Genomic DNA, 27,978 nt, shown 5'->3' with positions numbered 1-27,978 from the left:
ATATACCATTGTGTTATGTAACAAAGATATATAATTGGAAGTCTGATGAAACCAATCTGTTGAGACGAAAGCTAACCATTTACACAAGTGCCAAGAAAAGAACAGAAGCCACACCAGGTGTACTAAACTATCTGATATTATCAAAATCGAGAAACTATTACAAAAAGTACATAAGATATCACTTGAATATAAATAAAGAAAACAGAAATCAGGTGATCGGGTTCACTGAAGAATCCTTGCAGTAATGGGACTGTTGATACAGAAGCCACGGTTCTTCATTCGAAGTGCATTCATTGCATCCAGCTGAGTTGGGAAGCGGACAAGGGCTAAACGTATAGGATCTGGGAACCCCGGCCTGCACAAGAGTTTTTTACAATGTAAGAAAATCGAAATCCATATTTAAGCAAATAAAAAATTTACTGAAAATCAATAAATACTTTGATTAATTAAGAGAGTCATGGAATCTATTGACCATGATTGATTGAGATAGAGGTGCATGAAAATAAAATAAAAGCATTGATTATGAAAGGAATGGAATCTTTTGACCTCATGAGCAGTTGTAAATCTGAACCATCATAGCGGCATCCAGAAAGAAACCGCTCCACATCCTCTGGGAAAGCCTGACGTGGAATGCCTTGAAACAATAGCTGGCACACAGATTCCATACAGTGAAAGATATCAGTCCATTGAGAAATAGTGACTGAAGCAAATAGATAACGATCTCGGGGAAAGGCATACAGAAAAGGACTATTATTTCTTTTCTTGTCAGTAAGCGAGAACCATATGATGAACATAAAAAAATGCAGATGCCTATATGTATTGGACAAGAGATAGTAACCCAAAATAATAAACTCATCATAAATCTGATAGAAGAAAAAAAAAAAAGTATGACTACTATACTGGTGCAAAATAAATTGTTAAAAGGCAGCAGAATTGCAACATATGCTCTCTTGGACTTCAATATCATATAATTACTAAATAAAAATAAGGAAATACTGATTGATGGTAAGAAGATTTAACCAGTTTTGTAAAATGAAACACCTCCCCAAATGAAAAGACATTTTCTTTATGAGCTATACAAAGACATCAAATAGTGGACATAAACTTACAACTTTTCCATCATATGGAGTCACAATGTCCCACTGACCACGATCCACCTATAGTCAAATCATGCTATCAGCATTAAATGGTATGTTTGGGATCATGTAGAACACATTAACAACAGAAACAATAGAACTTTAAAAATTAGTTGTACCTTGTCCAACCGATACAAACGACCTCTCCTAAATACTAGTCTTGTTGCAGTATCAAAAGCAGACCTTGAAGGGAACTGCAATAACCTGATAAACACAAGAAAAAATGACAATTGTCTCACATGATAGAATAACAATTGCGGACCAAACAAAAATAAAAGCAGAAGCATTCAAAGCATTTCTACTGCCTAAGTATATTTAACAATAAAAGCCTGCAAAATATTGTGTGTGAATAACTAAGCACCAAGGGTCAAAAATCAGGTCACAAGAATGTCCTCTGATGTCTACAATTGTCCAGTCCAGAATATGTGTGGCTTTATAACATTGAATTAGCAAATACAATAATATAATTCCGGATAACTCCCACCACTATACGGGGACACAAGGCCAAGGAATTGCAAATTTCAAAATTATCCATATTTCTCAAGTGATGCTTCTGTCCAAAAGCATCACCATAGTGTTATGTCTAGCCAGCTACAACACCTAAATTGATCAAAAGTTCCAAATGTCACAACCATCTTCGGAACAATCATCCCATTCAAATAATTTCTGATGATATGCATGTCGTTGATACAACCAAAGAATTCACATTGTCTCATTAGAAAAGAAGAAACAAGTTTAAACTTGGAAGCACAATGTTTACAGCTTAAGCCCAACATTCAGAAAGTGTTTACAGCTCAAACCCAACATCAAAATGTGTTTATGAATGGCAGCATTTCTTAACTGTCTCGCATGCAAAATGAATACATTCAAAGACTAGAACAATATAAACACAAGCAAACAACTTTATTTAATGGGGAAGAGGTGCCTTCGGAGATATGAATATACAAGTTAATACTTCAGTCAGATAACCACAAAGAGGTATCATACAATGATTTATGCAGGGAAATAATCAACATTATGGAGTATGAGAGGCTTCAACCTTAATGGCAAAGACCAGAACAATGAACATCCAAGCCTTAAGAGGAATTAGAGCACCTTGACACATCTCATCATACAAACAAGTCAAACTAGTATGTATTGCACTGGCAATCTCATAAGAAACTCAGGTTTCTCATCCCCATCATCAGATTATACTTTTCTTCCATACATAATGTCCAAAAACATATTCCATATTAGAAATGATATAATATCTTCACCCAATTCATATTAGCCCCACTTGTATATTCCTACAGTACAGGCACATACATAGCCAATACAAACGCGCACATGCACCCGTGTGTGCCTATCACACAAATGCACGCATGCATGCACTCCGCTCACATGCGTGCACACCGAACACAGGCATACATGCAGACAGACACTTATACAAAACACAAACTATCAGGAAGATATGTCCAGATATTATTTGTTCTTTACATAGTAAACGATGAAAAACCTTAATGTCGTCTCAACTTCCAAGAGTGAAAATCAGCACTCATTGCAACCCAATCATTATAAGTACATAGTTGTATAAAAATAACAACCCTGCATTGCTGAAATAACAATCAGAAAAACAATTTTCAGCACTTATATTCATATCATGAGATCTGGAGCTTCACTTATAGGAAAATTGCAGAAAACATTAAGGCCTGTTTAGATTCAGTTAAAAGCAGGTTTATAAGATTCACTAAGACCCTCAGTTTGGCTGGGGAGAGAAGTGCTTCGGCCGATTCAGGGGAAGTCTTCCGATATTCTTTCAAAAAATAAAACAAGGTATTTTTTTTGAAAAATGTACGTAACAAAGGCAAATTATCATATATATATATATATATATATATGATATTCAAAATATCATATGAGATTCTTCAGCTTTAGTTTGGAGCCTCAAGCCAAAGGTTTCAGCCGCTTCGGTCAAAGTGGACGCTAGATAGAAGAGACCACACAAATGATGACAGTTGGGTGACTGAGGTGAGGCAACGAACTCCAATAAACTTCTTTTTTTGTTCCCCTAGGAGAACAAATTTTTTTTTTAATTAGAGGAACTTACCCACATGCCGCCCGAAAAACCATTACTATAAAAATCCCCCCAAAATGTATGATTTTAACACTCATCCATCATTCTTTTTGAATTATTTTATTGTTATGTTTTCCCAAATTGCCCTACTTAGGACCTTGATTTCGAACCTTTAAGGCCAGAATTTCAACCAAATAGTCCAATTTTGGATCTCAAGATCCAAGAGGCTCTTCTCATAACATATTTCAGATCTTGAGGGTCCTAAGTTGTTCCAAATCCAAACCTCAACTTTGGACTCTTAAGGTCTGAACTTGTTCCAAACCTCAAACTTCAGACTTTCAAGGTCTGAAGTTGTTACAAACCTCAATTTTGAAGATGTTCCAATGTTCCAACTTACTTCGGACCTTGAAGGTCCGAAGTGGTTAAATGCCCATTCAACAAAGACATATCAAGAATTAGATGCAACAAATGTTCATTAAGTTGCTTGAGACACCACAATTTTGGACCAAATCTCTCATATCATAAGTTTGTAAAAGTCATCATCAGAGTCTTTTTCCAACTAATTGAAGTCGGCTACACGAATCCTAGTCCATCATTCTGCTCTATTAAGGGTCATACCTTCAATGAGGGCATAGGCCCCTATATCTTTTCTCACTACTTCTAACCATATCATTTTGGGCCTACCCTTCCCTTTTTTAGCAAGTTTGTAAAAGCAAATTACCCAACCCATGTCCTTGTTTAGGTACGGAACAGCTTCGACTCTTAAGATCCAAAATATGCTATGAGAAGAGCCTCTCAAATCTTGAGAACAAAAGTTGGACTATTTGGTTGAACTTCTGACCTTGAGGGTGAGAAGAAGGGGCAATTTGGAAAAAAAATTGAAAAGAAAAGGCGTATGACCATAAAATCAAACGTTTAGGGGGGATTTTATAATAATGGTTTTTTGGGGGACATGAATATAAACTTCTCTTTTAGTTATTAAATGTAACTAACACGTACTCGAATGTGGAAAAGTTTTAAGCTTTGAAAGACATCGTCAACTTTGTCCACATCAATATCATAAAGACCAGATCAGACCAGCCTGTCCAACCTATTGAGCACAGAAGCTAGCATAAATCTAGTTTGATTATCACATTCAAAAACCTAAAATACCAATCCAAGATGGTTAAACCAATTTTAACCAGTTTCTCATAATTTGTTTCGTATTTCCTCTTTGTTTTTCTCAAACCAGTTTGACCAGTTGAAATGTTGGTCGGACCAATGTGCACTGGACAAGCCCACTCACTTGTTCGACCTCCAATATTTGAATGCTTCTTTCTGATCGTATGATTAAGTAGAAATTCAATTTAGTTACTTGGATATGATGCAGCCATCGATGTGGCAATAAGGAAAAGCTCAAGTCCCATTATTGGTCTACGTATTGGAGTACCTGCGTAGGACATTGCATTTCTTTGATGCTTAAATAACGATTATTGATGTGAAAATAAAATATATGACACAAAAAAAAATATGACCAAACATCACAAAATTGGCAATTGATAGTTTTTACTAGTACCTCAGCATTGCAACACCAGTTGCCTTGCAATTGAACTAAGATTTTAACCTTAGAAACTTACCTCGCAACTAATTGTTTAATGAGACAAAGTCTTATGAAACATGAATTCACTGGCATCCATGATTTTCTAAATGTATGTGTATGCGAACTGCAAACTGGAATATCTCTACCAAAAATCCAATGCATACCCTAATTCTGATTCTGCTGACTGCAATCATCATCGCCATTTCCCAACTAATTAGGGGAGCTATATGAATCATGATCCGCCATTCTATGTTGTTAAGGGTCATACCTCAATGAGGCCGTAAGTTTCAATATCTGTTCTCACTACTTCCAACCATGTCTTTGTAGGCCTACCCCTTGTACTTTTTGAGCCTACCACTTGAACTAACTCACACATCCTAACAGATGTTGTATTGAGTCTATGGTACATATGGCTAGCCCATCTAAGTCTACTATCTCTCATCTTATCGCCTATTGATGCCATACCTAAATTTTTTCGAATGTATTCATTTTGAATTTTATCCCTTCTTATCTTGCCACTCATCCATCTCAATATTCTCATCTCCACTACATTCATTCTATGGGTATATTTTTTTTTGTTCGCCCAACATTCTGCCCCATAAAGCAAAGCTGGTCTTACAGTTGTACTATAGAACTTGCCATTCAACTTCATTGGTATATGGCGATTACATAAAATTCTGGCTGCACATCTCCACTTCGTCCACCCAACTCTAATTCTATATGCGACATTTTCCTCAATCTCTCCATTTTCCTGAATTATCGACCCAAGATATCAAAAGTGCATCTTTTTGGTATTTCCTATCTGTCAATCTTAACTACTTCCTCGTCTCTACTTCTATTATTATTAAACTTGCATTCCATATACTCTACCTTAATCCGGTTTAAAAATTTTAGATTCTAGAGCATCCCTCCAAAGTTCCGACTTTGTGTTGATGTCATTTCAAGTCTCATCGAACAAAACAAAACTATGTCATATGCAAACAACATGCACCACGGTACCTCATCTTGTAGGTGCCTAGTTAAGTCGTCCATAACTAAGACAAAGCTATGGGCTCAATGTTTACCCCTGATGTAAACCTCTTATCACTGAAAACTCACTCGTCTCTCCACTAGTTGTTCGTACAATAGTTTGTGCCCCATCATACATATCTCTCACCAAGTCGATGTAGTGACTGAAGACTCATTTCTTTTCCAACACCCACCAAATCAAATATCAAGGTACTCTATTATAAACTTTCTCTAGATCAATAAAGACCATCTAGAAGCCTTTCCCCTTCGTCCTAAACTTCTCAATCAGTCGCTTAAGTAGGAACATAGCCTCGATTGTTTTTCTAATACACACGTTTCATTCCTTAGTCGTTGCTCAATCACTCTCTCCCAGAGCTTCATAATGTGGCTCATAAGTTTGATCCCTCGATAGTCCACACAATTCTATATGTCTCCTTTGTTCTTATAAATAGGTACCCACAATTCTTTTCATCCATTTGTCTACCATTTTCTTTATTCTCAACACCTTGTTGAATAGATTGGTCAACTACTCAATGTCAATCTCCCCCATGCACTTCCAAACCTCTTTCAGGATACCATCTAGTCCTAAAGCCTTTCTTATCTTCATCCTTTTCAAAGCTTCTTTCACTTCCAAGGTCTTAATCCTACGAATGTATCTATGACCCCCTCCCTCATTTATGCCAACGGTTTCTTCCTACGGCTACGGGTTTTTTTTTAGGAAGTTAACTGTTTGTATTGCTTAAAGAAGAAGTGTACATCAGTAAGAGTCGAGAGTACCCACAAACCCAATCTCTCAACCAAAAAATAGGCAACCTAGCAGTGGTCCTATACAAAAATGGAGGGCTTATAGGACACAGCCAATTACAAGAGATATATTGTGCAAAAGAAATAAAAAGTGCACCCACAGAGGTCCAGAGCAAAAAAGGAGATGGACCAATGGCAAAACCATAGTCTAAGCAACTCATCAAAAAGTCGCATCTATACGAGGGCTTCAGCTGGGGTTCGAGCACCGTCCTTAGCCAGAAGATCAACGAAGTCGTTTGACATTCTCCAGATATGCGTCCAAGAGACGTCTATATAACTGCAAATATGCTCAATTTCGTCAAAAATATGGGCGAGGTACCAAGGAGGCGTGGCTTTTTCAGAGGCCCAAAAAATAATGTTTTTGGCATCCCCCTCGACAAACAACTGAGAACCCTATGATTGGTTGAACTTCTTAAGGCCCAATAAAAGAGCCATAGCCTCTGCAAACTGAGAGTATGCATGGCCTAGGAGGTCTAAGTAAGAAGCTAGAATATTGCCATTATAGTCACAAAATACCCCTCCGGCTCCAGCTGGGCCTGGGTTACCGAGGGAGCATCCATCAAAATTGAGCTTGATGATGCCATCCAGGGGAGGCGACCAATAGTTGGCTGTTGATACCCCCTCGGGTACAAGGTGTATGATATTCTCCCAGTCATAAAGGAAAGTAGCAGCCGAGATCCCAGTGAAAGCCCTGTGGTTGGATGCCCAAAAGACTACCAGCGAAGTAATCTTGTGGAAGGGAGCTAGAACTTCGCATTTAATTCCACGACAAATCCTAGAACTTCTTTTGAGCCAAAGAACCCAGATGGTTGCTGCTATGGATGCTTTCCAGAGTATTCTACCCGACTTCGGCTAGTGAGAATCAAAGGAGGAAGTAAGTAGCGCCAGAAGAGAGGCTAGGGTAACCCAAGAAAGTCCAAAAAGTTCGATAATAAGGCTTCAGGGTTCAAGGGCTAGGTGGCAATGAATGAACTGATGGGAGTTCGTTTCTTCCTCACAAAGGCACGTGACACAGCTATTGGGGATGAGAATCCCTCTCCTTTGGAGGTGGTCTACAGTGAGAGCTCGTTCAGAGCAGGCAATCCAGTTGAAAGCTTGCACTTTAGGTGGTGCGATGGTGGACCAAACTTTGGATAGAACAAAGGTGGGGTTCAGAGGGAAGGTGGCAGGTTGCAAGAGTCTCCTATAAAAAGAAGCCACTGAAAAAGAGCCAGAGGGGGAAGGGGTCCATACCAAGGTGTCTATCCCCGAAAGGATGAGGAAAGTAGAGTGGAGCGAGGCCGACAGGGATATGAAGTCCAAAGTTTCTTCCTCAGAGAGCGGTCGTCTAAAGGAGGGGTTCCAGACACTGCTGTTTCCAGAGATAACCATTTCCTCAACCACTAGGGAGGATTTGTTAACGGCTAGAAAGTAGAGAGCAGGGAAGAGATCTCTTAGGGGGGTGTGGCCTTTCCAAAGGTCGGACCAGAAATGCACTCTAGCACCTCCTCTCGCATGAAAGAAAATGAATTGCTTGAATAGAGAAAGGGAGGTCAAAAATGATTTCCAGGCACTAGAGGCCCTGGTCACAGGTCTTCCCTTGGAAAGCCAAAGATCAGCCGAAATTCTATATTTACTGCGGAGCACCTGGGCCCATAGCGGGTTGTTCTAGGTGGCCAACCTCCACCACCATTTACCCATCAGCACTAAGTTGTGTTTTCTTAAAACTCTGATTCCAAGACCTCCCTGGTGTTTCGGGAGGCACACTATGTTCCAGGAGATAAGGTGGAATTTTTTTGACTCAGCTTCACCAAACCAAAGGAAGTTCTTCATCAGTTGGTTGAGACGGTTAGCTACTGAGACAGATATGTGGAATAAGGACATGAGGTAGACCGGGGAGTTCACCAAGGTAGCTTTGATAAGCATGGTTCTCCCTACAAAGGACAAGAATTTACCTTTTCATCCTGCCAAGCTCCGGTCTACTTTGTCAATCACGTGAGACCACTGCCTCTTCTTTGGCGTACCTAGACCCAGGGGCAAGCCAAGATATGACGTGGGGATATCCTCCACGTTACAATCCCAATAGGGGATAAGGTGCCTAATTTCAAGATTGGATAGGCCTACCCCTATCATTTTGGACTTTTCCATGTTTACTTTGAAGCCCGTGGCATACACAAAGCAGGTCAGAAACAACCTAAGGTTATCAATTTCCTCAAGAACTGCATCTAAGAAGACTAACATCTGCGTATTGCAAGTGGGACATGCACGGGCCATGCATGCTGCTTTTGAAGCCAGAGAGGAGACCGGCCTGGTACAAGCAAGAGATGGATTGAAAACTTCCGCTGAAATAACGAAGAGGAAAGGGAAGAGAGGGTCCCCTTGGCAAAGGCTCCTCAAGGACAGGAAGAAACCTTTCGGGGACCTATTGAGGACTGAGAAAGATGGGTTGGAGTAGCAACCCCTCATCCACTTCCTCCAGCCTCACCAAACCCCATTCTTGACCAAGTTTCATCAAGGATTGACAAGTCAACATGGTTGTAAGCCTTCTCCCTGTCTATCTTGAAGATCAAGCCTGGCTTTATGCTGAGGTATCGAGAGTGCAAACACTCATGTGCCACCAGCACTCCGTCTAGGATTTGCCTATCTTTGATGAAGGCAGACTGTGAGGGGGAGATGACGAAGGGAAAACTTGTTTCAAGCCTGGAGGCCAAGACTTTGGAGAGAATCTTATAGGAGGAGAGGAATTGACCAAACTGATTGGTCAGAAATCCTTCAATTCCTCTGCCCCTTCAATCTTTGGGCAAGCATATGAAGGTGACATTGATGGCTTTGTGGAGGATACCACAATGAAAGAAATCCTCAAAGAAATTCAGGAAGTCTGTCTTGAAGATGTCCCAAAAGATCTTAAAAGGGGCAATAAGGAAGCCATCGGGGCTAGGGGCTTTGTCTTAGCCCAAGTCCTCTATAGCTTCCAGAATCTCTTGTTCAGAAAAGGGGCATTCCAACCATTGGACCCAATAAGTGGGAAGCGTTTGGAACTGAAGATTGCCCATACTAGGTCTAGGGACCGAGGGGGCAGAGTAAAGATTCTGGAAGAAGGTGAGAATGGCTGATTCGATGTCCGGGCCTCAGTCCAGGATCGTACTGCCTTCCTTAATAGTGGAGATGGAGTTGTCTCTTCTTCTGCAGTTTACTATTCTGTGCAAGAACCCTGTGTTATGGTCCCTAGATTTAAGCCAAGTTACTCTAGATCTCTGGTACCAGTACAGTTCTTCTTTTTTAAGAGTTGAGAAGTAATCCAACTTCGTTTGAGATCTAAGGCTGGCCTCAGAAGAGGACAACGGCCTAGATTCCTCAGTTTGATCTAAAGCTTGGATAGCATTCAACTGAGTTTGCTTGATTTAGAGAAATTCCCTGGGATCGGTCTGCTCCAGGTTTTAAGAGAGGCTTTAAGTAGTTGAATATTTTTGTGCAGCCTATAACCAGTTTTGCCCAAGAATTGAGAAGCGAACGAATTCCACCAAGCAAGGATTAGCTAAGACAGGGCGTCTTCTTCAAACCATGCAAGTTCAAACCTAAAAGGTTTAGGGCCCCTTAGGACAGCTATAGTGTCCAAGATAATGGGACAATGGTCAGAGGTCAATTAAGGTAGAGCAAGAGGGTGTGAACCAAGGAAATCCTCTTCCCAGGAGGAGGATAGCAGGAACCTATCCAATTTAGAGAGGGTCGGTTGGGAACAGTGGTTAGACCTCGTGAAAAGGTTCCCTTGGAGAAGAATATCTATCAATTCATTACAAGAGATGAAGTCCGAGAAGTCCAACATTCCTTGGGAAATGTTGGAGTTGGAGTTTCTCTCGAAGGACCATCTGGTAATGTTGAAATCCCCGCCCAAGCACCAGGATGAGTGTGGAAGGGTGGCTAGGAGGTCTAGTTCTGCCCAAAGAAGAGTTCTAAGCTACACGAAGTTAGGGTCGTAGATGGCTGAGAATTTCCAAGGAAAGCCATCAGAAATTCTGGATAGGAGCATGGTTACTGAGAACTCCCAAATAAGATCGCACCCAGAAGGGTTCCAGATAACCCAGATGCCCCTTGAGGCCCCTACTGCAGGTAGGGACAGCCACTGGCAAGGTTTTCTGCCCCAGACTTGACGAATCAACTGGAGAGTGGGGGCCGATTGTTTAGTTTCGGTTAGAGCAAGGATGGTGGGGCAGTGTTTAGCACACATTCCTAGCAGCATTCCGTTTGAGAGAGTGTCCCAAACCACGAACATTCCAAGTAAGGATTTTCATAGCAACACCAGAGAGGGAGAGGAGGAGACCAGTGTAGGGGACCTCCTAGGAATGGCCTCCCGAGGGGAAGAAAGGGTGGGAGATGTCAAGGGGGGGAGGGGCCAACTAGAGACTGTTTTTCATAGTTAATAGAAGAAAAAAGGTTGAGGATCTCCCTTTGACCTCTAAAGCACACCTTCAAACGGCTCCGGGAAAATAAGAAATTGGTGGAAGGGTCCTTTTGGTCCATCAAGGGGAAAACCCATGATTCTAAAAATGTCTTTCATTCTGTTTAACTCTTTATCAACCCGGTCTCTGTCGGAGCCCTCTGCTTGATCTGGTTTATGAGAGTCACCCATCGCACAGAGGAAGTGGGGTTAGAAGGTTGCGGCTCCTCATAAGGAGGTGGGTCAAGAAAGTCAAAGGGATTGGACAGGTAAAGGTCGGGAGGTAGAGAGGGAAGGGGCTCAAGGTATGGGGCCAGAGCTTTGGGACAAACCAGGGAATTGTCTAGGTCAGTGACATGGATAATGGGGGCTTAGTTTGGGGGAAACAGGGTGGCCGAGAAAGGGGTTATGGGCTCAACCGAGGTGGAGCTAGAAGGCAAGATGGTGGGCGAAGAAAAGAAAACTGAAGGTTGAGGAGGAGGCGGGAAAGGAGGAGGGGAAAGGTGGTAGGAACTAACGGAACCTCGGTGGGGTAGGGATGGGTGCTAAAAGCTTGAGCCAACCCGGGGAGAAGAAGGGTGGTAGGTGAGGAAGTGGTAGGGTTGAGGCGAGTCAAACACCAGTTGCGCCGAGTAGGATAGTTGGGGGTGACCAGGCTAATGGCAGAAAGGTAAGTAGAAAGTCCTAACACGACAAATAGGAACCAAGTGGGGGCTGAAGAGAAAATACGAGGCAAGAAGCGAAGAGAGGTACTACAGGTCAGGAGGGGAGGGGTCCAAAGAGTGCACAGCTACAATCCCAAAGGGACATTGGGTCCAATCCATAAGGTTAGGGTCAGGAACAAAGGAGGAAGGTGAAGAAGGGGGAGTTTCGCCATCAAGGGGGGCAACCTGAAGAAGGAGAAGCAGGGAAGGGGGAAGGTCCGAGGGACGCAGGAGCGCCAGAGGTACGGGGTCAACAGGGGTAGACGACTGGAAGGAGTCAGAAGAGGAGGAGGCTGACAAGGAATCAGCATCCAAGGGGGGAGGAGAGGGTGAGGAGGGAGAAAAAGGGGGAGTGGAAAAGAAGTGGGATGATGGGTGGCTAGCTGAAAAAGCAAGGGCCAGAGAGAGACAAGGGGGGGTGGGAGATAGAGGGGACAAGGCAGAAAGGGGGGCTTCATTGGGGGTGGGGATTTCTAGGCAGGGACAAGTGTCCCCGAAGGGATTCAAAGAGGTCATCGGTTCCACTTCACTAGAGGGAGGGAGGGGGGCAGGGGTAGTTGAGATGGTCAGAGAGGGCGGCTATGTGGCTGAGGTGGCAGCAGCGGTCACAGAGATGCAGGCAGGAAGGCGGCTGGACGCGACGGGTGTAGAAGGGCAATCAGGCATCTAATGGAGGGGAGACCGCTTGGGCGGCAGGCTGGACAGGGCTACATGGCAAGCATTAAAGGAGGTCGACTCATGTGCTAACGCCCCGGCAAAGGCCGACTGACCCGACGGCTGCGACAGGGCAGGTCGATCGTCGGTAACGAGAACTCCTTTGCCGGGGCGAGAGGGAAAAGGGTCACCTTGCCCAGGTAGGCCTGAAGAAGCCTGGCGTCATCGGTACTCTGAGGGCTAACTGATCTAGGGATAGAGGTGGCAATAGAAGACGAGGATGGCTAGGTCGTGACATGGCAACAGGCAAGTGAGTCTCGAGGAGGGGCAGTTTGAATCCGACGAAGTGTCAAGGTGGAAACAGGCGTAGGGGAGGAGGATTCCAACAGCTGGTGCCGCCTGGAGTAGAGGCATTTCCCGGAGATCGAGTCCAATCCGAAGGGTTGGACCGCTAGGGTTGATTGTCGCCTGAAGTGTTAAAGAAGAAGGGGGAGAGCGGAGACGCCATAGCCTAAGAGATGGAAAGATGGAAGAAAAGACCCTCAACCTTCAGCCAAATGATGGGCGAGATGAGTTGTGTCTAGAATCTTGATAAGGAGACGCGTGGAACCAAGAGGAAGAAACTCAAGAGATTTCCGGTGGATAGCGACCAGTGAACTGCAAGCCTCCGCCACTCTGTTGAAAGTAAGGGGAGACCACGCATGGAGAGGAATGTCTGCAACCATGACCCAAACACTTTGCTTCCTGAAGGACCCATGCATCGACGACCAGTCCCGAAGCTTTAAACCTGCCCCTCTGAAATTGTAGGGGACTTTCTCCTGGAGAATACGATGAGCATGGAGAATACGATGAGCACTCTCGCTAGAGGAAAAACTGAAAAGGATGCCCCCCTTCAACAAGCGGCAACAGCCAAGCTGAGTTTCGCCCCGAAGACGTGCCCAGTTCTCTATCCCCCTGATGTCGTCCCTCTGAGGATGAAAACTACCCACGAGCGAAACTTGGAGTTTAGATTTAAGAGGACCAGAGACCTCGGAGGGGGTGGAGAGGACAAAGGGTAAGTACGGGGCACTGGGTCCAGAAGCGGAAGACGGCAAACCAAGGGTTATGGGGGGATCAGAGGTAGCATGGAGAGATTGAGGCGGAGGAGTGGAAACCATCTGAGCGAAGGAAGGTAAAGGGATGGGCGGTTTGGTTCCCCGCTCTACGACGGGGGAGGGGTTCTAGGATTGAGGTTCAGGGTAGAGGTTGTAGATCTTGTTTCAGTCAGGAGGAGGAGGAGGAGGAGGAGGAAGATGACAGAGTCTCCATCTCCTCATTGTGTCAAAACTTTAGTCAAAACTTCAGTTGCATGCTTAAGATTCATAGCAAATTGAATTCGAGTTTCCACCTTCCTACCACTATGTTCCCAATGTGTTCATCATTTAATAATTTTTGAAAATAAACTCTCCACCTTTTGTTGACGTCTTCATTCCTCACTGTTAATGCATATAATGTGACCTAGATCCCTACACTTTTTCTCTCATTTTTGCTAATTTAAAGACATCTTTTTCACCTTGTTCCCAGCTTACTATATAGATTATCATATACCTTAAGTTTAGCCTTATTTACTATTTGTTTAGCATTTTTCTTAGTATTTTTTTTGAAGTTTTGATCATTTCTATTACACGGCCAAATTTTATAACATGGTCATTTTTCACAAATGGCATTCTGAATCTTATCATTCCACCACCAATATTCCTTATCGGAATTTTTTTCACTCTAGATTCTCCTAAAACTTCTTTTGCCACTTTCTTACAACAATCAGCCATCTCATTCCACAAGTTATCCAAAAAAAAAATCAGCCATCTCATTCCACAAGTTATCAAAAAAAAAAATCAGCCATCTCATTCCACGTAATACCGACCTCATGTTCAGAGTTCCATTTTCCTTCTTTAACTAAGTTATCCCTAAATAAGTCTATTTTCTAATTTTTAAAATTCCACCACCTAGTTCTTGGATACCTATTAATTTCACCCCTTCTCTTCTATGTCTTTATGCAGACATCGATAACCACAAGCCTATGTTGGGCAATCAAATTCTCTCCTAAGATAATCTTGTAATCTGGTTGATCTACCTTCTTAACCAGGAAGAAGTCTATCTGGCTTTAATGTGATCCACTTTTATAGGTTATTAAATGTTCCTCTCGCTTTTTAAAGTATTTGTTTTTGCTAGGTCATAGGCCATAGCAAAATCTAGAATGGCCTCCCCCATGTCATTTCTTTTACCGCAATATTTTTTATAATTGAAGCACACTCAATGTGCTTATCACTTCCAAACGAAGGAAAAGGATCCTCTTTAGATGGGAGACTGCAGCTTCTAAGGACAAAATCAATAAATTTTGGCTCCACCCCAAGGCCCAATGGTTCAAGACCCTTGATCTTACAAACTGTAATATAGTTTTGGATCCCATCTTACCAATCAAACCAAAGGAAAATAATCCCAAAAATAAGAAATTCCTATGAAACTAAGTTATTTGTCTCATAAACAGCACAAGCATACACAAACCATAGATTGCATAAACGGCATTTGTATGCAACAACAGAAAACAACGAAACTTAGTGAAGCATTTCACAATGAACAAATCCACGGTGCAACTTCACCAAAAGTGTTGCATTGTGCCCATACATTAGAGAGTAGTGGGCAACAGTGAGTATCACATTCATTGTAATAGCAAATTACTCTTTGCAATGTGAATAGTGAAGTAGTGAACGATTTGGGAATGCAATTTTCTCAAAGATCCTGAATTATTCACATTATAAAGTTCTTTAAAATCTTTCTACTAGGAATTGAACTCCAACCTGATATTTGTCGATTTTGATAAGACATATAACCAAATTAGATTCAATGTATTATTTCTCTTCCATCAAATATCCACTTAGGTAATCCAATCCAAAAACCTCTTTAAGACCAAAAGTGCACTGTAAGAAAGTACCAACAAATTTCACAGTTAACTAAAAGAGAGAAGGATCAAAAGCAATTCAAAAATTAAGTGAACTTCATTCATGACATATGACATTAAACACTACTTGGAATTCAATCACCTTCATGTAGGAGGTAAAATAGAAAAAAGATAATGTTAAATAAGCATGAAAGGAATGTAGGAATCTAAAGGATCTATGAGAACCAAAACTCTCCAATGTAACATCCCCAAAATAGAAATATGTTTGGAAAGGCATCACTAAATGAATAAAAGTGGAAACAAGAGCAGCGTTAGACATACATGAATGGAACTATCTTCCCCATTCTTCCAGCTTGATTACAGAAAATATTAAACATATAAAAAAAAAGTAATTAAAACAAAAGATAGATTAAAGTGATGGTCAAGCCAACCTAATGCAAGGCAAGACAGACATTTAGACCCAACCAGAAATTTATCAAAATGCACCTAAGATGAACTATTTAACATTTTATCTATTTCATTTGATTTAAGTTCAAAAAGCCCATTAAAATACACCTGAGTTGGAATAATTGTAAACAGTATAATGTTAATTAGACATATTTTGATCAATTTCCCTAATAACATTGGGATGTACGATTAAGTGTATCGGTGAATGACCAAAATTGTCGTGTATGGTGTATGTATATGTAATTTGTCCAAAATTGTATCAAAATTCCTCCTTATACTGGAGAACTTGTAATCAGAAATTAGGTCTTGTGTACCATCATTTTGCAAGGTAGTCAGCAGATGCATTTTCCTATTGTCATGAACATCTGAATGACATTTGTAGCAACCGACAAATCTCGAAAACCTGGTCAGAGGATGATGGTTCCAATCTCCAAAGACAAGTGGAGGACCTGTTTGCCCAATTTATAACTCTCTGAAAGTCTCCTTCAATCAATAGTGAGGTTTCAATCAATAGTGAGGTCTCAAGAACATAGTGAGAAAGAGGGGCATCACACCATTATGTCCCTTCTAGAGCAAGGAATAAAGTGTGAATTGAGCAGCACCTCTTAAGGATCTCAGAGTCTTGGAGGTTTCTTTTGAAACACAAAGACCGTATTGTTTGACCCTCAATCATTTCTACAAGTGAGAGATGGCTTCTGACAATGTGAAACAAGTTCAGGAAATCTTTTTCCAATGATCTTCCAAATCTTGAGTCCGTCCATTTTCACGGTGAATTGGATCCTACTAAAGAAAGCAAGGTAAGGTCCCGCTGTCCCTTTCCAGGCTCTGGCATTAATTGATCCTTTAGGTAGCTATCCTGAGTCACCATAACCATATCTATTCTTGACTACGTCAGCAACAGATTGTCTTCTCAGGTAAGCATATCACCACCACCACTTGCCTAGGAGTGTTGTATTGCAATCTTTGAAGTTCTTGATGCCCAGCCCCCCCAGTTCTTTTGGGTTTGTAAATGATGTCCCGTCTAACCAGGTGGATTTGTGTACTTCTCCAACACCACACTACAGGAAGTCCCTCCACGGATTCGGGTGTCGTGTCTAGCACGTGTCTTAGGTGTCTAGTACTTTGGCCAAAAAACCCAATATGACTCCGACACATCCATACCATAGTTGTCAAAAATGTCTGAGATTATGAATCATTTTAGGAATCGGAATAGCAAAATCACAGCTAGCTAGAAGATTCATATTTTTCAGAATCGACGTTTGTACAAGGGAAATTGTAGGAAACAAGATATCTATTTTATCAGAATTGAGATGCGATCCAAATAGAATTGTCCCTACATATATGGAATCAAGATTTCGTCCTCTTTAGAGCCGAGTTTCTTACCTATTTGGAATCAACGCTTGTAGAATAGATATTCCTTCCTATATGAAATCATGATTCTGATATCTTTGGAGTCAAGATTATGATTTGATGCTTTTCAAAGGTTCTAAATTGTTTGTTTTGTAGTTCATGGCCATATGTTAGTGTTTCTCACTTGATGGAGGAGTCATTATATGTAGAATCCAGATTCAACAATTGTAAAATAGACATTCAACAATTGCGGTAACAAGATTCAATAAATATTAGAAAAGATATTCTATAAGTGTTGGAATCGAGATTCTTATGTAGAATCCAGATTCAACAATTGTAAAATACACATTCAACAATTGCGGTAACAAGATTCAATAAATATTAGAAAAGATATTCTATAAGTGTTGGAATCAAGATTCTTAAAATAAGGACTTGTGATTCCTAACTTTACGGAAATAGATTCCATGAAGATTTCTTGTAAATTCTGGAATCAGGATTCCGAATTGGAATCGCAACCTTGGGTAAGAGATTTTGTTAACTATGGTTCGTACAACTATATATATGTGTATAAAACACACACACACTTGAAAATGTTTTTTAAATTTATATAAAAAGATAAAGAATACTTGTTTCTTGTTTTTTAGTTCAAAATGATACTTTTACAGCCTTATTGGACATACAAATAATATTTTGCTTTATATAGTAAATACTTTTCATAATTATGTTTGTCGAACTACGAATATTTTCCTTAAATGAACGAGTCTCAAATTTCAGCAAGTATATTAATATTTTAGAATATATAAAATTTAAAATTTAAAATAATGTTGTACAAAAAGTTTGACATTTCCTTGCACAAGGAATTGCTTTCATTTATAACGATTCCGTTGCATTAAACACATGCTTGCATGGCATGGTGGTAGCCTTTCTTGCCCATCATCCACACGTCAGATGTTCCATTCTTGTCCCTCACTTTTACATTTTAGAAAAGCAAACTTAAAAGCCCAATTCAAATTTCAAAAGACCAATTCAAAAGTCCAATTCAAATTCCAAGGTGTGCATGGCAATTCAAATTTTAAAAAGTACTAGGTAGCAATCTCTTTATAGCCCATTTCAAATCTCAAAAAAGTAGTCCACGGGAATGGATACGACTTGGACCAAAACAATACGCTCTACCGCATGGGCCAACTTCTTTTAAGTGCAAGACACTATTAAAAAGTCTCAATACGCACTGATTTCCCATGGACAAACTCAACACGTCCAGATGGCATGTCATATACGTGTCAACATGTGTTGACACGTGACAAGGGGACATGGAGTATCTATATAACACAACTCATGAGACATTCGAGTTTGTGAATAATGGCTGCCCGCAACGTTATTAGAGACATCTGAAGCACCAGAATGTTTGAAATGGGTGGGATTTATCAAGATGATCCTTATGCCTAGCAAAAGAAATCTACAATACCATGCAGCCACTATGCCTTCAAACCTCTCCACTGCATTGTCCCATTAGGATGAGTCTACCTAGGCACAGAGGGGGCCCAGATATATATAGGGTAGTCTCTGTGCCACAACGTATCTCTTTAGCAAGCTCTTAGTGTCTATTGACGGTGACGTCCACCCCCATCAGTTTAGCTTTGTCCATGTTTATTCTCAGGCCCATGGTGAGCTCGAAACACCTTGGGAACAACAACAGGCTATCAACTTGGTGAGTGGTGGCATTGTAGAAGACAAGCATGTCGTCTAACAAATTGGTAATGGAGCTATTAAAGATTTTTGTGATTATAACAAAGAGGAAGAGACAAAGAGTCTTCTTGGCAGAGGCAACTCGAAGAATGAAAGAACCACTAAGGACTCTCATTTATGATGATTGAAATGAAAGGTGTGGCTATGTGGAAGTCAAGGTATTAAATTCAAAAAAAAATTTATATTTTTATTTAAAATACCTGAAATCCACTTACATGGGCCACATTATGTTGCTGTAAAATTAAAATAATGCCCTAGATACAACCTAGGATCTTTACTTTCACTGGCAAGAGAAATAGAAACTATCCAAGAACTTAAAATTATCTTCCACTATAATTTTTAGCACAAAATAAGTTCCTGAAAATTTATAGAAAAATAGAAAATAATACTAGAAATTAATTAAAACTACTGGAAAGACTTACTGGAAGATGCCTGGAGTTACCCTACCGGGACTTGGTACACCCCACGCCCGATTCCCTTACCAACAATGCACTTTTACTCTTTAAAGTGTTGCTGGAAATTCTAAGATATGGAAGCTTTATAGGCAATACTTCTTTCTCTAGGGTTTTAGATAGCTCAAAAATAAATTAGGGTTTATAGAAGCCTTATGGGAACAAATTAAGGCTGAATCTTGAGAGTTGATCTCTCTCTAAAGTAGACTTCTCCCCTCTTTCTTCAAAATACAGCAACTCTCTCTTTTTTATTTTAAAGATCCTCCTTTTCTTTATTTTACTCAAAGAAGGAGATAGAAAGAGAGAGAAGTGACTCTCTATGGAGGAGAGAGAGGGTGGCATGAGTTCTAAAAGAGAGAGAATTTTAGGCGTGGGAGAGAGGATCTAGTGGTTTGAAAGAGGTTTAAACTAGATCCTTTTATAGAAGAAAATCTATTTCCTAATTTGAATAAGATTCCTTCTAAGTATTGCCTTCTCCTGTTTCCAGCTAAACCTCTAGGATAAATAGAAAATTTATGTAGTAAGAGAGATACAATTAGAGTCATCCATCCAAAAAATCAGCCATAGATTTTAGGTGGAAAGATGGGAACCTTTTCCCCTTAGAATTTGACCCAAGTCCAACTCCTATTCAAAATTGAAATATAATCAAATCTTAAACTTTAGCTAGACCGCCTATTTAAATTTGAAATACAATTAAATTTAAAGATTATCTAGATCTTTAGATTTCCCATAAGGACAGGACACCAAACCTAATAATAGTTCTCATCTTATCTATTAACTAGTTTTAAAAATTTGAACTGTAAATATAAGAAAGTGGGGCATGCCCCCTCCCCCTTTCTCCTATAAAGGTGGCGTGCCCACCTTTTCTTTAAAAAAAAAAACCTTTAATAAAGTGGGGGGGAGCCCATTTTACCTTGCAAGTGGCATGCCACTATTTTGCTGAAGTAGTGAGGTGCCTCCCCTAGGCAATTAGAAAGTGGCACGCCACCCTAGAAGGCCAATGGGCCCCACATGGGTGGCACACATGTGGGCGTTGGATCCTTGGTCCCCGCACGTGTTGTGAAAAGTTCTAAAATTTCATAAATATTCTTCTATAAAAAATAAGATAGAAATAATATTTTAAAATTCTAAAAATATATTTAAAAATCAAAGAACATTTATAATATCAAAATAAAATATATTAAGAGTGGACTGGTACCAATGGGTCAAAATAAGCGACACTAAGAGCACTGCATTCACCCCAGAAACCATGATCCAATATTGTTCTTTTATCCAACGCAACAATGTTTCATGACCCCACAGTCTCTTTGCAAGGGTCCATGATTAGCTTATCAAAGTTGGATAATAAACAGTGGGACCATAACCCTGAAATGTGGTTATCAGTTCCTCCCTTTAAGAGTAAGTCTAACACTTGTCACCACAGTGCAAAAGGAGCTCTCTTCATGCACATGTACACATAGCCCTCTATAGGGCTGCTTCCCATGTGGTTGTCGTCCGTACATGCCGTGCGGAAGTTTGTTGAGGTTTTGGCTCTTCCTCTCACATGCCTAGAACCGCACATAGAAGACCACACAGTTCTCTTGGCCTACAAACATGATCCCTGGGTATCTGTCTGACCTCAACACGGAATAACCAATTGCAAACCCTTCTCGGTAGTCCCACATGCCCAGGGCCATAAACTACCCAACCCTTAGTCAATCAACACACATACACCCACTGAAGTACATATTCCACTATAAATATCATTTTTACAAACTCTCTAAGCCTTTAAAGGCCATAAACCCAAACACAAAAAGTAAGTAGAAGAGATGCATCCTAAAGAATCCATTACCACCAATTTGGGGCAAATCGCATCCAAGTCAAACCCTACCCAAGGTCTCTCGATCTACGTGGTCGTGCATGTTCTCCATGTTGAGCTTTAGAATTAGCCCAAGGGTTTTTTATTGGTGCCTGGAACTAATGTGCTATCAGAGATCCATCCAAGATTTGATGGTCTTGCAAAAAGGATCCCTTAAGTGGTGAAATGACCTAGTTCAGAACCAGGTATTGGTTCCTAGCACTCATGTATTATCAGAAATCCATCCAAGATTTGACAGTTTTGATGAAAGGATCCCTTGAGTTGTGAAATGACCTAGTTCAAAACCAGTACCAGACAAGAAGTAAGGACTTGGATAGGAGGAGCAATCAGTTGATTAGACTTAGTGGTCTTAAATCTTTCAGCTCTTCAGCGCCTTCTTTCTTTGGATTCAGGGCTATGAAGTTGGATATCATCCCCTGGTGGATGAAAACCCCTTTGAAAAACTCAAAGAACACCACCTAGATGTTCAAAGGCTAGGCAATTCCAACGATAGTGGAACACAGCAATAGGAAAACCATCCAGGCTGAGAGCTTTGTCATGACCAAGTTCAGCAACAGCCTTGCTGATTTTGGAGTCCAATAAAGGTGACTCTAACCACTCAATGCTCTCCCTTTATATGGTTCGAATATTCAAGTTTTAGAGAGTTGGTCTTGCCTGACCTGGGGTGGTGTAGGTTCTTATAGTGTTCTGTGATGATTTGGTTGACTTCTTGTGGCTCATCTTAACAATGCTCAATTTGAAGGATAATGCTAGCCCTTCAGCAGTTCTTGTCTTATCGAAAAAGGTTGTGCTCTAGTCGCCCTCTTTGAGCCACTTGCTCCTTGAGCAACTGTGCCAAAAAATCTACTCTTCTTGCTTGCCGACCTTTCCAAACTCAATTTGGCCTCTAATTCTCTGCACTCTTTTCCCTGGGTTCAATCTCTGGTTTCAGTAATCAAAACTAGATTGCTGATTTTGTTGAGTTAGGCTTCATTCTTCGAGAAAAATTCACCAAACTGCTCATACCCATTGTTTGAGCTTCTCCTTCAAGAATGTAATTTCTTGTAGTCTATTAGGTGATACGGCTCTGGGTCCTTGAGCAGTATCAACTCAAAGTGGAAGGTTTTGAGACCATTTGGAGCAGGTTCAGTATCTAAGAAGATGGGAGTGAGATTAGAGGTGGGTTCAGGCAGAGTTCTAGAGTGAATTCCTTGAAATTCGTCTTCTCTTCCCATATGAGAGAAATTATAAACCTACCTAGTGTGCTCAAGACAGAGCGATTCAAGTGGTTGGACCATGTGTAAGAGGCACCATTGAGAGGAAGGTCAACAAGGTTGTTCTGAAAAAGAAAAACCGATAAACAAGCCATATTGGCTGTAATGCATCTATCTTTGTCTTTTTTCAAAAGTACATTTGGTGACGTTCAAGTTGACACCAATGCACCAGGGGATCAAACATGTCCTAGTTTTACCAAGAAATATTCCCTGAGGTTCAATCTATTAAGCCCACAAACTGTTGTGAATCTACATGTGTAATTATTTAAGCCTCTAGAGAGAAAAATTGACCAAGAATTGTCCTATGCAAGACTGTGACGGAACATGGATAGGTTAAGGGAGTCTAGTTTTGTTTTTATGACCTAGAATATTGGAATAGTATTTTCAGATCTAGTTGAGATGAGGATGTTGAGATGAATAAGTGGCAAGATATGAAATGATAGAATTCGGAACGATCACATCAAAGGGAACTTAGGGATAGCTCCAATAGGGGATAAGATGAGGGAAAGTAGACTTAGGTGGTCTTCCCAAGTGCAGTGCCGACCTAGAATAGCACCAGTTAAGAGGGGCAATTTGGTTCAAATGGAAAGGCTCTAAAAGGGCAAGGGGAAGCTCTAAAAAACATGGATGGAAGTAGTGAGACGAGTTATGGTCACTTAGGGTTTGACTGAGGGTGTGGCCCTTGACAGAGTGGAATAGCAGAACATGATTCGTGTAGCCGACCCCAAATAGTTAGGATAAGGCTCGAATGATGATGATGATGATTTTCTGATCTGGTTGACAATTGAATTTTCATTATGAGTTCACCTAGTCAAGCATTCCATGCCACTATTCTCATTTAGGAAGGGATGGGAAAGTGTTGATGCATATGGAAGCGTCAACAACTCTGATCCTCGATAATAGATAAGCTAGGGGCTGAGGGCACGGGGATTCATGTTCCCAGATTTCGTTTATGTTTTATGGAAAGTTTAGTCTTTGTGTTCTCTGCAACTTTTTCCTATGGAAGTGGCTTCCTTGATGGAATCTCACTTAAATGACTTTCTAATTTCGCTAACCGGTCCGTCGTACATGAACTCCATGACTCAAAGCGGTTGATCAATTTTCCTTCCACTCTTATCATTTCTTTCAGTTTCATCCAATCTGCAGAGAAAAATACTCTCAATCTGATATAGGGAATCAAGTTTCTCCAGTATGCCTTCCATATTATTGGGGTTCCAAGGTCAAGAATTTAGCGGTAGGGAGTGATATCTTGTGTTTGGGACCAGCAAAAACTTTAAGATGGAGAAGGAAAGGCCACTGAAACTTGTGTATGTTTTTGGTGGTATGGTATTCGATTTCTTGGGAAAGTCAAGAGTTGGGTAGCAAAAGGCGGGGGAAGGGAGGTAAAGGTGGGAAGAAGGGGGTATGGTATTTGAAATATTGGGAAAGCCAGGTTTTGGGTAGCAAAAGGTGGGAGAAGGGGGGCTAGAAGAGGTGTTGGTTAAAGGTTTTCTATAAATTTCTGGATGTCCAAGAGAGATTGGCTTTTCCAAAGCTACAGAAAGAAGGATAGGGGTGTAAACCATTTCCAGGGGTATAGTTAGACAATTTGTGGTGTCTATTTGGAGAACCATTGAAACACTAGGTTGAGAGATTTGGAGAACCGGAATGGTGGATTGGATATAATGGGCAAGGGTGCTGGATTTTTAATATTCTTGCCTTTGACCAGGCTTGGTTTTCAATCCACTCAAACTATACGTGTTTGACACTAGGAGGTTGACCTCAAAAGGGCCAATGGTATTTGTAGGAGACGTATTACAGGGATCGCAGTTGTGGAGGGTGGAAGGAGAGCAGGAATGAGGTGAGAATTATGCTGTATGACGAGAGAGAGGGCAGAAGGCCATTGGGTAAGGGAGGGTAATAGATTGAGGGGTTTTCTTGGGCTGATTGTATCTGGAGCATCAGCATTGGAATGACGGACGATTTGATGGCACAGGCTACAGAAACTATTGTGGTGGGAGTCATGGCAGAGGGAAAACATTAGTTAGTGTGAGGTGGTGGTGGTTCAATGGACAGTGTGGAAGGTTCCGGTCCGTCCAAGTAGTTGCATCTATGTACAAGACATGGCTGGCCTTGGGGATATCATTGCCAAGGTGGTCTTGAGATGGCATGATGGGAGACTGTCCCATTGTTCAAAGCTTAATGTGGATGACGTAAGGCATCTTGAAGGAGAAGAAACAACCAGAGCAATGGTCGCCATCTGATTCAGGTCTGGCTTGATGGCCGATAAGGATTTAGAGAGGGAAGGATGTCCAGTAGCCGATGAAGTTTGATTCAACATTGAAGTCAAAATTGGTTTAAGATTTGGATTTGAATTGGGGGACGACAGCCATGGTTGATAGGGATGGACCATGTGGCTTTGAGTAGGGTAGGCCATTTGGATGACACGAGTTCTTATTCAATTTAAATTTAAATTCGAATTTGAATTCAAACTTGCTTTTGAATTCGACTTATGGGGGAGTGTATGGCTCTTTATCTCCAGGTATTTCCACCTAATGCGTTCAACCTGCTCCACATGTCATCGGAAGGTTGGATGTGACAATGACCCGCCTCTTCACCACATCATCAATTCTTTCGCACTCTCTTTTGCGGTTGATGGATGGCCTTACCTTTTCTGTTGAATTTTCATGTGAACCTGGATCCGCAAGCCTTTGTGGTCATGCTCCAGATTATTTACCTTGATACTGAGCGAGTGTGGGATAAGTCAAAGGTGATTTCCCAAATGGTACCCCAACACTATCTTAGATTTCTCGGTCATGGTCGATATGGACCAGGAAGCATGATTGAGCAATGTTCAGGTTGATGAACTTGATGGTTTTGCATTTTCGATTACGATATGTAGGAAGCTGAGTGGAACGAGCCAAATGAGTTTCAGTCCACCTTGAGAAGCCTCCACGAATATCATCGGTCTGCCCGAAAATCATGGTACCATGAATGCAACAGTATACCATGGACTTTGATCCATATTTTCTGCTTTTCCCTAGCTCCAAAGGATTGCTGCGATGGTTTAAACTAAAGAAGGGCCTTTGAAAGACATACTTGTGGTCTGTGATGGCAAAGAGAATATAATACCTCCATCATCCAATAATCTGCAAAAGACTTGAGTAGTGTTAACTTTTTTGCCCAATTTGTGATGCCTTTAAGGTCAGCTCACAAGATTCTTTCCAATCTCTTGCAAAGTTGGTGAGTGTGCCATCAGTTATAGAAATTTGTGTAAGTAGAAATGAGGAGTGTTGGTAAGATGAAGGGTCTAGGGAAGTATTTTGATTGTATAACTGGCTTTGGCTAGATGGTTGAGATGGTGGTCTAGGATAACACTTATTGTCTTTGATGGAAAGGGTCCAAAGTTGTGACTAGAAAGAGCAAAGGTTGCGTAAAGGTGGGAAGGGATGAGTTAGTGCGCTGTTGATGGGTGGGTTACTCGACAATCAAGAATACAGGGCAGGTGGTTGTATCATTGCTAAGAGGGGTTATTGTTCAATTGTCTCCCCATAATCCCTGATGAAAGATGTCATGTCTATATGTAATGGGTTATTGTCTGTTGTCTTGTCATTGCCACCGATGAAAGAAAATGTGGCCGGATTGTTTAAGCATTACATTTATACCCAGCCTCTAAAGCTCTCCATTGCAATCTCTAAATTGTGGATTCAAAATCCACACTAACCTAACCAAGAGACGGTTAAAAGAGAAAAGAGAAAAAAGAAAAAATGAAGATTGCAACCTATATGAACTTCATTAAATATGACATTTTCTATCCTACACTACATGTCAAAATTTCTTACCCAGTAAATTGCACAAGAAAAAAGAAGATGGAGAGAACATACATGCCAAGCGGAACGAATGTCCTATTGTACTCAACTTTGATATCCTCAACAGTCAAATTACACCCATCAAAGAAATGGATGAGATCCGTTTTCAATGCATTTCGACCGAAGCCAGTCAACCTTCCATACGTTAGACCTGAAAACGAGGGATATACAAACCGCCAAATAACTCTCATTATTGAACTTAGCAAGATATGACAAATAAATAAATCTCAAGTATCATCACTACTCTAACAAAATAAAATGCCGTACAGAATTAAGGAAACTAATGACTCCAACACCAGGCAGCAAGAATTGCTCTTATTCTTGAAATAATAGTTGGCATTAATAGAATATATTCCCAATGAAACAACCAGCTGAATGGTACTTTCCATGACTTCGTAATCGGGACTCAAGCTAAATAATCGAACCTAGTAAATTATGCAACAATAATTGCCAGGAGGAGAAAGAATTAAATCATGAACAAATACAACATCACAACTTCTCTATGAAAATCACGATAAAGTAAAAAAGAATTATGTTTAAAAGAGTTACTAAATTGTATCATCATAGGAAACCACCATGTTCGGAAGTCATGGAGTCATATTTTTTTGGGTTTACTTTAGATTTACGAGCAATGCTCTCACAATAGCTAGTCCAATCAAACATCAATTATGCTCTTCTTACCCTTGTAATTGCAATTTGTTGGTCCTTAGCAACAGCAAAGCATCAAAGAGAAACTAAATAAACAAAATAAAGTAAATGTAACAAGCTCGTTAATTTCAGAGCAAATCCTCACAATGAAAATAATCTGAGTTTTGAAAAGCTCAGAAATGGGGACCTGAGTATTGCAGAATCCGAATGAATTTATAAACATCTGTATATTAGCCATGAAATGAGGAGCTGAGTTTTGATCAGGTTTTGAAAGTTCAACCACTTTCAAGTACAAAAATTTTCAAGAATCTGGTAGGATTGAGAGTATTTATCATTCTGATACCAAGTCTATTTTACAAACTTCTGAACGAGAGACAGAGGGGTGTCTCTCCAAGAATGAAGAACCAAGAAGGAGGGCATCTACATTCCTATAACAAGATGATCAATCTCCAAACTTGCCAAAAGGTAGTCAGAAAGAGAGAGAGAGAGAGAGAGAGAGAGTTGTATACAAGTTAAAGGAGAGAGAAAGGGAGAGACTGTATGTGTGAGTGTGTTGTGCATGGGCTGAAGAAACAAAATGGATTGAAAGAAGTAAAGACGAAAAAAAATGGTGGAATGAAAACCTTTAGGAGGTGGTTGCAGAAAAGGATCCACTGGCGAAGAAGCTCCTTCCTCTTGTTGTTGTTGCTGCTCAGAGCCAGCAGTGCAGAAAGCCCTACATCGACCATCCGGAAGAAGAGGGAGACCGCGTTTAGTATTAGGGTTTTGAGTGATATTGGATTTGAGCGCGTGCCCAAACACTTTCAACCTCAACATCCTCTCTTTCCCCCTCCCTCAATCTCCTGTGCAGGACAACGCTGAGAGGGATGAAACAGCGATTCCTTCGTTAAGAGCTAGCGTTTCAGTTCACGGGTTGACGGCATTTTTAGGGTATGTTTGTTATGCATTAAATTGCTTTCGTGGAAGTATTTTCTCCCGAGAATAAGTCCCTGCGTGATTACATGCGGAAGTTCTTTCACACCGCGTGAAAAGTTGTGCCACGCGAAAAAAACTCCCATATCTAATAATTTGGGGAGATCTTTTGTA

General features: G+C 40.8%; 1 protein-coding gene across 2 annotated transcripts; it reads right to left on the bottom strand.

Moving 5' to 3' along the window:
* Positions 1 to 8: 8 nt before the first annotated feature.
* LOC18423559 (Ribosomal protein S24e family protein) lies at positions 9 to 27,800 on the bottom strand. 2 transcript variants are annotated; one of them, XM_006828160.4, is made up of 6 exons: positions 27,516 to 27,800; positions 26,260 to 26,395; positions 1,256 to 1,340; positions 1,110 to 1,157; positions 547 to 647; positions 9 to 355 (listed from the first exon to the last, which is right to left on the bottom strand). In XM_006828160.4, exons 1-6 carry the CDS (start codon positions 27,706 to 27,708, stop codon positions 223 to 225), a joined length of 696 nt encoding a protein of 231 aa, XP_006828223.1. In that variant the 5' UTR covers positions 27,709 to 27,800; the 3' UTR covers positions 9 to 222. The 2 variants fall into 2 exon arrangements, 1 of the variants encoding a protein (XP_006828223.1); XR_016060727.1 differs by lacking the exons at positions 9 to 355; positions 547 to 647; positions 1,110 to 1,157 and adding an exon at positions 15,190 to 15,309 and having other exon boundaries at positions 1,264 to 1,340.
* Between the last annotated feature and the right edge of the window lie 178 nt (positions 27,801 to 27,978).

This window comes from Amborella trichopoda, chromosome 8 (assembly GCF_054954075.1).
Source record: "Amborella trichopoda isolate Santa Cruz 75 chromosome 8, AtrichopodaSantaCruz75HAP2 v2.0, whole genome shotgun sequence".
Taxonomy (NCBI): Eukaryota; Viridiplantae; Streptophyta; class Magnoliopsida; order Amborellales; family Amborellaceae; genus Amborella; species Amborella trichopoda.
This window is presented reverse-complemented; position numbering and strand designations above follow the sequence as displayed.